Here is a 10861-nt window from a genome sequence, read left to right on the forward strand (position 1 = left end):
GCGCCATGGCCGCACCTCTTATTTTCACCTTAAATTCCCCAGAAGTTCTAAAAAGAAATTATTTAAAAATTAAAATGACATTATTATAATTTATCTGCTTGTTCCAACAAATTTAAGTTAATGTGTATAAAGTTTACATTGAGTGAAACATTTAAACATAAATGCCATGTTATTTATAGCTGCACCATTACGGCATATGGAAATATTTCAAACATCTCATGGCATTTCATACAATTTTTGTCTTGGTTTAATCCAATGCATTTTAGCCATCTTTGAAAACCAATGGTTCTTGACTAGAATTCAAGGACATTTCTGTGAGTTTGTACACTGCTCAGATAAGCAATTCAACACAACAGTCTTGCAAAAGATACTATCTTTGAGAAGTTTGTAATGGTAAGTTTTTGTTCTCACTTTGTCAGAGAAGTGTCAATTTCAACCCTAGAATTACCTGAGATTTGAATCAATACAGCTTTGATACAGTGTCAAGATAAACTGAGTAGCAGTAGATTTACAACAACAGAACATATTGTGGAGCTGTTGTATTGAACTGTGTTGGACTGATTTGATGTACCGATTGAACTTATTACTGTAAAGTGTGTGCAAATGACACACAGTCATTCTTTAATGTTTGTTGAATGTTCAGTGTTCTTTGTTGAATTCTTCAGTGTTTTTCTAAAACATATTACATATGTTTTCCTCATTCTAGGGAGACCAAAGGGCTCTGGGAAAAAACAAAAGCAACAGCAGCAGCAGCAGCAGGCTGAGAATGCCAATAAAAATCCTTCACCGTTCCTTGTTTGGCCCTCACTGGCCAGCACCAGGAAGAGGACGTCTGACAATCTGTTTCAGCTCAATGGGGCTCCCAGGAAGGTCTTGAGAGGGAAGGATGACCTGTTCCCCTTGCCTCAAACCCAGCCATTGGCCTCCATCCCAGCCAAGGGTCTTTTCAGCAGCAGCTCCTTTGAGGTGGACTCCTTCAGCAGCATTGCAAATGGCTACTCCTCCTTCTGTACTCAGTCGACAGGGCCAGGTCCAGGTTTATCTCTGGGTTCCAGAAGTGGACTGTATGGCCAGAAGCGCAGGCAAGATGAGCTGGTTATGCCACGGAGTAGGAAGTCTGGACAAGAGTTCCTTGTCAAGTTAGATCACGAAGGAGTTACCTCCCCCAAGACAAAGAACAGCAAAGCTCTGCTGTTGCGAGGTGGATCTTCCAGTGTGAGTAGTATGCCCAGGACAGAGGCATACTCCCACCCAGTCCTGCTGGTTAAAGACAACAAAAAGGGTGGTGCCTCCAGGGTAGAACTCCTTCTGAAAGGAACCACTCCTCAAAGAAAGCCCTCCCCTTCTTTGCGCCTGGGGGAATATGGTGACTTGGGCTTCAGCTCCCATCGAGAGTGTCACAGCTCCTACTCAGATCTGGATGACGAAGAAGAAGAAGAGGAAGAGAGGAGGAGGGCTGCACTGGCTGCAGCCTCAGGAGGACTGAGGACAGCTGGCCGTTTCCTCTCTCGTCTCTCTGTCTCCTCCTCCTCGTCTGGTTCTTCCAGCTCCTCCTCTTCAGGCTCTCTCTCCAGTTCTAGCCTGTGTTCCTCTGACAATGATTCATCCTACAGCTCAGAGGATGAGGACGGTTCTACACTAATGCTGCAGAGTTGTCTGTCTTCCCACCGGGGGCTCCTGCAACCATCTGAACCTTCCACTTCTTCAAGGCCGCATCAGCACTCCTTTGTGGCCAAAGCTGTGGCTATTTCCAATGCCAAAGGAGGTCCCACTGACCAGGTCTCACACAGCAAGTCTGGAAAGGAAAGGAAAGAATGCACCAGCTCCACATCTAAACCTAAGGAATTCATGAAGAAATCTAGGATGCTTCCAGATCACACCTCATTTATTCCAAGGCCCAAGATGTCTGCATTCCTAGCAGGACGACAAATGTGGAGGTGGTCAGGAAACCCTACACAGGTGAGAATAGCCTATTCATGTTTCTAATACACACTAACAATGTAGAAAAGATTTGTCCTTCCTTTTCTTTAAAAGTATCAGTTCACTTAACGAACAATACAAAGTCAGTAGAGGTCAAGAACGGTTAATGATAATCATCATCATTATCAAAGAAGATTGGTTAAAGTGTCTGTTTTCCACAGAGGCGAGGTCTAAAGGGCAAGGCCAGAAAGCTTTTCTATAAGGCCATCGTACGAGGCAGAGACACAGTGAGAGTGGGAGATTGTGCTGTGTTCCTCTCAGCTGGACGCCCTAACCTCCCATACATTGGTCGGATTGAGAACTTCTGGGAATCCTGGACCTCCAACATGGTGGTCAAAGTCAAGTGGTTCTACCACCCTGAAGAGACCAAGCTGGGCAAAAGGCATCAAGATGGGAAGGTAAGTTGTGATGGAGATTACAACTTTATGGAAATTATTAGTTGGTATTTGTAGCATAGGGAACTTTTCAAATGACATTATTCTTTCTTTGTTGGTTGGTTATAATGATGCAACTAACCCCGTCTGTTCCCTATCCAGCATGCCCTGTACCAGTCATGTCATGAGGATGAGAATGATGTCCAGACAATCTCTCATAAGTGCCAGGTGGTGAGCAGGGAGGAGTATGAGTGTCTGACCCGCATTCAGAAGCCGAACAGTACCTCTTCAGACCTCTACTACCTGGCTGGGACATATGACCCCACCACTGGTCAGCTGGTTACTGCTGAAGGGGTTTCCATCTTGTGCTGAGCCTCCAAGAGGACACTACTGAAGGACTCCTCTGGAGAAAGAATAAGTCCATGACTTTACTTACAAGACAGTCCAGTGTTGGAAGACGAGACATGTTCCTTGGGTATGCCTCAAGGACCCATGGACTAAATGTCAGCACCAAAGCAGGGCTGTCTGAGGTTACACACTGGAGTATATTGGCATCTAGCCTTGTTAGAAGTGAAGGGGATGTCCATAACTGGTTGATCCTTTCAAGGAGAATAGTAGAAAGTCTGGGTCTTCCTGGGCATCACAAAATTCAATAAGTGGCGTTTCAATAGTCAAACTAATCTCTTTTTAATAGATCCCTTGTGATTGACAGCTTCATAACTGGTCTTAGGACTCATACTTCCAGCTCCTATCACATGTCACCAAAGGAGAGCTGAGATTGCATTGGGCTGTGCAAAATAACATGAGGCTGAAAAGTCTAAGAGGACCAATTCTTTAAAGGTAGCCTTACCTGAGGGAATGGAAACAAAAGTGAGGCATGGGGCTCTCCCTAAACCTATTCATTCCAGGGAAGATGAAAACATGTAAAGGATGTAAAGTTGATGTCTGTAAATATTTTGAAATTTTCCCAATCAAGCCATACACTTCAGTACCTCTCACCTGTCTTAACTGTTCAGGTGTACATTGTACAGTTCAATTATTGTATTGTTGTCTGTTGTCTATATGTACATAAAAGCTATTTTATATAGGAGTTTATTGTATATATATGAGATGTATCTTTCCATGTTTGCGATTGATTTATTTTTATATGGGTGTAGAATACATTACCTTGTTTTTCCTTTGCTTTGGGAAGTCAAGATTGGAGATGTTAGTGTTGCACTGCATATGCCCTGCTGAGACAAACAGAAACAGACAGAGCACAGACAGACAGAAGGATTCAGTCTAAAACAGGACAAGACTCACTTTCTGAGAGAGAGGTGTCACCCTGTTTAAAAAAAAAAAATAGGTCAAGTGGCTTTTGGTATAAGTGTTCTGTTCCTTTGCATTTTTGTTATCCTATTTAAAAAAAACAAAACAACAAAAAAAAACTTTTTATTTATGTACCTCTCAGTTGGTCATCATCACAAGGCAGATCCCACTGGACTGCAATCACGGGTCACAAATGATTTAAGAGTAATGATATGAGTATACCATTATGACTAGGGATGCACCGATCCACATTTTTTCACTTCTGATCTGATTGCGATACCTGAATTTGGATATCTGCTGATACCGATACTACTTTGATACCAGAGCTCTGTTTGCTTTAATATTATTATTACCATTATTGTTAATTTTACATGATGCTGTAATAAATTTTCTCCGCAGGCAAGTATGATATGTGCAAATGTATGCATGTATGTCCCAAAAGGCAACTTGAGGTAAGTATAAGGTCAGAAAAGAAAATCAGAAAAACAGGAAATCCTGTTAACAGTCAATATTTATTAAATTCAAGACAGATACCCAAAGGGTAACCTTCTTTTAGACTACCCCTCTCCAAATAAAATAGAAATAAAAAAGGGTTACTTGATCTGATCAGCACAAATTAAGTATACTGGCTCTTGTAGCAGCAACAAATCAAGGTTTTTCAAATCTCCAATATCCTGAGGGGCGGACGCTCACTCACGGTTCATTTTCTTCCTGCTGTACCTAGAAGGGACATAAGTCTGTGAGTAATATATTGTTGGTGTGTGATTTACCTCTATGACTTTCCTGTTATGGTGTCCCGCTTTGGTTTATCGTTTGTGTGTAAAAGTTAATAGCGCGACCGATGCTAATGCGCCCGTCAATGGGATTTTCCATATTGTTAGCATCGAGCTAATTGCTACTTATTACCACTTGTAGGTCGCGACGGAGCTTCCGCAGACAACATTAAGGCACAGACATGGTTCATGGATCGGAAATGTCCGATCCCTGACTTATGTTGGTATCGGAACCCGATACCGATACTGTATCGGATCGGCCCCATCCCTAGTTATGACACAATATTTGTGTGATGAGTGTCCTGGCATCACTATAATCATGTCCACACAAATCAATTTAGAACAAGACTGGGTCTTTTAATGAAAATGTGTTAACTGTGCACTGCATTCATGAATGCATAGTTTAGCACACTATTACGTACAAAATACCAAAGTGTCTTTAATACCTTTATTTAAATTAAAACATATGTCAAGCACCTGTACTGAACTCAAATCAAAAATCACTGGTAACTTAGAATACTTGTCCTTGCATATAACTGCATATATATTGGCTTTGCATTGTGACAATGGTTTCTTGCACATGTACCTGCAGTTTTGTTTAGTACAAAAATATGCAGCAAAAGGCCACCTGGGAGTGTGACTATGAAGGTCAAGGTACTGACAAAGTAAGATGTTGAGTACTGACATTTTGTTGGAATTAGTCTATTTTGGTTCCATCAGCCATCTGTGTCTATTTTGTACAGTACACGCACATACTCAATGCTAACTGTGAAGGACAATCAGATTCACAAAGCAATGGACATAGAGTAGGTTCACTCAATCTGAAAATGACTTAAGTTTATTTAATTTGTGCCAAGTACATTTTGTCTATTTTTGTTTTGTTTATGCAATCCTGAGTATTCTTTGTTCACAAAGTTTTATTTTGTTCGCCAACATTTTATTTATTGTCAATGTTGCTGTTTGTTCATGCCAAGAGCGCTTTATGAGAATGTGACATTGTTTTTCTTGGTGTGATGTCGCATTTGCATTTCTTAAATAAAACTGGTCTTGTAGAGGCCATCTAGTGAAAAGAAATAAAGCAACACTGGATTCTTCTCATGCACAAACCTCTGTGAATTAATTCTATTATTTTGGCTCTGTTCCCTTCATCTTACTGCATCTTCCATTTCCCTGAAACACATTTATGTCAAACCCAGCATTTTTGCACCTACTTCACCTATTTCCTAAAACTTAATTTTATCAGATTGTAAAAACAATTGTTTTACTTTGCTATAAACACAGAAATAATAAAATTTTGACGCCTTACTATACTATGACGTTTTTTAGGACATTTTGAGGTCAGAAATTTTTTTCACATTTTTTGTCCGATTTTGACGCCTTACTATACTATGACGTTTTTTATGACATTTTGAGGCCGAAAAAAATTTTGACTTTTTTTGTCCGATTTTGACGGCATACTATACTATGACGTTTTTTATGACATTTTGAGGTCGAAAAAAATTTTGACTTTTTTTGCCCGAAAAAAAACGCCATACTATACTATGACGTTTTTTATGACATTTTGAGGTCGAAAAAAATTTTGACTTTTTTTGCCCGAAAAAAACGCCATACTATACTATGACGTTTTTTATGACATTTTGAGGCCGAAAAAAATTTTGACTTTTTTTGTCCGATTTTGACGCCATACTATACTATGACGTTTTTTATGACATTTTGAGGTCGAAAAAAATTTTGACTTTTTTTGCCCGAAAAAAAACGCCATACTATACTATGACGTTTTTTATGACATTTTGAGGTCGAAAAAATTTTTGACTTTTTTTGGCCGATTTTGACGCCATACTATACTATGACGTTTTTTATGACATTTTGAGGTCAAAAAAAATTTTGACTTTTTTTGTCCAATTTTGACGCCATACTATACTATGACGTTTTTTATGACATTTTGAGGTCGAAAAAAATTTTGACTTTTTTTGCCCGATAAAAACGCCATACTATACTATGACGTTTTTTATGACATTTTGAGGTCGAAAAAAATTTTGACTTTTTTTGCCCGAAAAAAACGCCATACTATACTATGACGTTTTTTATGACATTTTGAGGTCAAAAATTTTTTTGACTTTTTTTGTCCGATTTTGACGGCATACTATACTATGACGTTTTTTATGACATTTTGAAGTCGAAAAAAATTTTGACTTTTTTTGCCCGAAAAAAACGCCATACTATACTATGACGTTTTTTATGACATTTTGAGGTCAAAAATTTTTTTGACTTTTTTTGTCCGATTTTGACGCCTTACTATACTATGACGTTTTTTATGACATTTTGAGGTCAAAAAATTTTTTGACTTTTTTTGTCCGATTTTGACGACATACTATACTATGACGTTTTTTATGACATTTTGAGGTCGAAAAAAATTTTGACTTTTTTTGCCCGAAAAAACGCCTTACTATACTATGACGTTTTTTATGACATTTTGAGGTCGAAAAAAATTTTGACTTTTTTTGCCCGAAAAAAACGCCATACTATACTATGACGTTTTTTATGACATTTTGAGGTCGAAAAAAATTTTGACTTTTTTTGCCCGATAAAAACGCCATACTATACTATGACGTTTTTTATGACATTTTGAGGTCGAAAAAAATTTTGACTTTTTTTGCCCGAAAAAAACGCCATACTATACTATGACGTTTTTTATGACATTTTGAGGTCGAAAAAAATTTTGACTTTTTTTGCCCGAAAAAAACGCCATACTATACTATGACGTTTTTTATGACATTTTGAGGTCGAAAAAAATTTTGACTTTTTTTGCCCGCAAAAAACGCCATACTATACTATGACGTTTTTTATGACATTTTGAGGTCGAAAAAAATTTTGACTTTTTTTGCCCGATAAAAACGCCATACTATACTATGACGTTTTTTATGACATTTTGAGGTCGAAAAAAATTTTGACTTTTTTTGCCCGAAAAAAACGCCATACTATACTATGACGTTTTTTATGACATTTTGAGGTCAAAATTTTTTTTTACTTTTTTTGTCCGATTTTGACGCCATACTATACTATGACGTTTTTTATGACATTTTGAGGTCAAAAAAATTTTTGACTTTTTTTGTCCGATTTTGACGCCATACTATACTATGACGTTTTTTATGACATTTTGAAGTCGAAAAAAATTTTGACTTTTTTTGCCCGAAAAAAACGCCATACTATACTATGACGTTTTTTATGACATTTTGAGGTCAAAAATTTTTTTTACTTTTTTTGTCCGATTTTGACGCCATACTATACTATGACGTTTTTTATGACATTTTGAGGTCAAAAAAATTTTTGACTTTTTTTGTCCGATTTTGACGACATACTATACTATGACGTTTTTTATGACATTTTGAGGCCAAAAAAAATTTTGACTTTTTTTGCCCGAAAAAAACGCCATACTATACTATGACGTTTTTTATGACATTTTGAGGTCAAAAATTTTTTTTACTTTTTTTGTCCGATTTTGACGCCATACTATACTATGACGTTTTTTATGACATTTTGAGGTCGAAAATTTTTTTGACTTTTTCTGCCCGAAAAAAACGCCATACTATACTATGACGTTTTTTATGACATTTTGAGGTCAAAAATTTTTTTGACTTTTTTTGTCCGATTTTGACGACATACTATACTATGACGTTTTTTATGACATTTTGAAGTCGAAAAAAATTTTGACTTTTTTTGCCCGAAAAAAACGCCATACTATACTATGACGTTTTTTATGACATTTTGAGGTCGAAAAAATTTTTGACTTTTTCTGCCCGAAAAAAACGCCATACTATACTATGACGTTTTTTATGACATTTTGAGGTCAAAAAATTTTTTGACTTTTTTTGTCCGATTTTGACGACATACTATACTATGACGTTTTTTATGACATTTTGAAGTCGAAAAAAATTTTGACTTTTTCTGCCCGAAAAAAACGCCATACTATACTATGACGTTTTTTATGACATTTTGAGTTCAAAAATTTTTTTTTACTTTTTTTGTCCGATTTTGACGCCATACTATACTATGACGTTTTTTATGACATTTTGAGGTCAAAAAAATTTTTGACTTTTTTTGTCCGATTTTGACGGCATACTATACTATGACGTTTTTTATGACATTTTGAAGTCGAAAAAAATTTTGACTTTTTTTGCCCGAAAAAAACGCCATACTATACTATGACGTTTTTTATGACATTTTGAGGTCAAAAATTTTTTTTACTTTTTTTGTCCGATTTTGACGCCATACTATACTATGACGTTTTTTATGACATTTTGAGGTCAAAAAAATTTTTGACTTTTTTTGTCCGATTTTGACGGCATACTATACTATGACGTTTTTTATGACATTTTGAGGTCGAAAAAAAATTTGACTTTTTTTGTCCGATTTTGACGCCATACTATACTATGACGTTTTTTATGACATTTTGAGGTCGAAAAAAAATTTGACTTTTTTTGTCCGATTTTGACACCATACTATACTATGACGTTTTTTATGACATTTTGAAGTCGAAAAAATTTTTGACTTTTTTTGCCCGAAAAAAACGTCATACTATACTATGACGTTTTTTATGACATTTTGAGGTCGAAAAAAATTTTGACTTTTTTTGCCCGAAAAAAACTCCATACTATACTATGACGTTTTTTATGACATTTTGAGGTCGAAAAAAAATTAGACTTTTTTTGCCTGAAAAAAACGGCATACTATGCTATGACGTTTTTTATGACATCTTGAGGTAAAAAAAAATTTTGACTTTTTTTGTCCAATTTTGACGCCTTACTATACTATGACGTTTTTTATGACATTTTGAGGTCAAAAACAATTTTGACTTTTTTTGTCCGATTTTGACGCCATACTATGCTATGACGTTTTTTATGACATTTTGAAGTCGAAAAAAATTTTGACTTTTTTTGCCCGAAAAAACGCCATACTATACTATGACGTTTTTTATGACATTTTGAGGTCAAAAATTTTTTTGACTTTTTTTCTCCGATTTTGACGGCATACTATACTATGACGTTTTTTATGACATTTTGAAGTCGAAAAAAATTTTGACTTTTTTTGCCCGAAAAAAACGCCATACTATACTATGACGTTTTTTATGACATTTTGAGGTCAAAAATTTTTTTTACTTTTTTTGTCCGATTTTGACGCCTTACTATACTATGACGTTTTTTATGACATTTTGAGGTCAAAAAAATTTTTGACTTTTTTTGTCCGATTTTGACGACATACTATACTATGACGTTTTTTATGACATTTTGAGGTCGAAAAAAATTTTGACTTTTTTTGCCCGAAAAAACGCCTTACTATACTATGACGTTTTTTATGACATTTTGAGGTCGAAAAAAATTTTGACTTTTTTTGCCCGAAAAAAACGCCATACTATACTATGACGTTTTTTATGACATTTTGAGGTCGAAAAAAAGTTTGACTTTTTTTGCCCGAAAAAAACGCCATACTATACTATGACGTTTTTTATGACATTTTGAGGTCGAAAAAAATTTTGACTTTTTTTGCCCGAAAAAAACGCCATACTATACTATGACGTTTTTTATGACATTTTGAGGTCAAAAAAAATTGTGACTTTTTTTGTCCGATTTTGACGACATACTATACTATGACGTTTTTTATGACATTTTGAAGTCGAAAAAAATTTTGACTATTTTTGTCCGATTTTGACGCCATACTATACTATGACGTTTTTTATGACATTTTGAGGTCGAAAAAAAATTTGACTTTTTTTGTCCGATTTTGACGCCATACTATACTATGACGTTTTTTATGACATTTTGAAGTCGAAAAAAAATTTGACTTTTTTTGCCCGAAAAAACGCCATACTATACTATGACGTTTTTTATGACATTTTGAGGTCGAAAAAAAATTTGACTTTTTTTGCCCGAAAAAAACGCCATACTATACTATGACGTTTTTTATGACATTTTGAGGTCAAAAAAAATTGTGACTTTTTTTGTCCGATTTTGACGACATACTATACTATGACGTTTTTTATGACATTTTGAAGTCGAAAAATATTTTGACTATTTTTGTCCGATTTTGACGGCATACTATACTATGACGTTTTTTATGACATTTTGAAGTCGAAAAAAATTTTGACTTTTTTTGCCCGAAAAAAACGCCATACTATACTATGACGTTTTTTATGACATTTTGAGGTCAAAAATTTTTTTTACTTTTTTTGTCCGATTTTGACGCCTTACTATACTATGACGTTTTTTATGACATTTTGAGGTCAAAAAAATTTTTGACTTTTTTTGTCCGATTTTGACGACATACTATACTATGACGTTTTTTATGACATTTTGAGGTCGAAAAAAATTTTGACTTTTTTTGCCCGAAAAAACGCCTTACTATACTATGACGTTTTTTATGACATTTTGA

General features: G+C 35.5%; 1 protein-coding gene across 1 annotated transcript in view; it reads left to right on the forward strand.

The window, feature by feature from the left end:
- The window catches only part of LOC121198748 (BAH and coiled-coil domain-containing protein 1), a 61599-nt gene extending 57765 nt beyond the window's left edge, over positions 1–3834 (forward strand). Inside the window, exons 27-29 of the mRNA XM_041063055.1 lie at positions 707–1959; positions 2142–2378; positions 2517–3834. Of these exons, the coding sequence (XP_040918989.1) occupies positions 707–1959; positions 2142–2378; positions 2517–2726 (1700 nt within the window). The 3' untranslated portion in view covers positions 2727–3834. The remainder of the gene's footprint in view (positions 1–706; positions 1960–2141; positions 2379–2516) is intronic.
- Positions 3835–10861: the final 7027 nt, after the last annotated feature.

This window comes from Toxotes jaculatrix, chromosome 18, assembly GCF_017976425.1.
Source record: "Toxotes jaculatrix isolate fToxJac2 chromosome 18, fToxJac2.pri, whole genome shotgun sequence".
Lineage (NCBI taxonomy): Eukaryota > Metazoa > Chordata > Actinopteri > Toxotidae > Toxotes > Toxotes jaculatrix.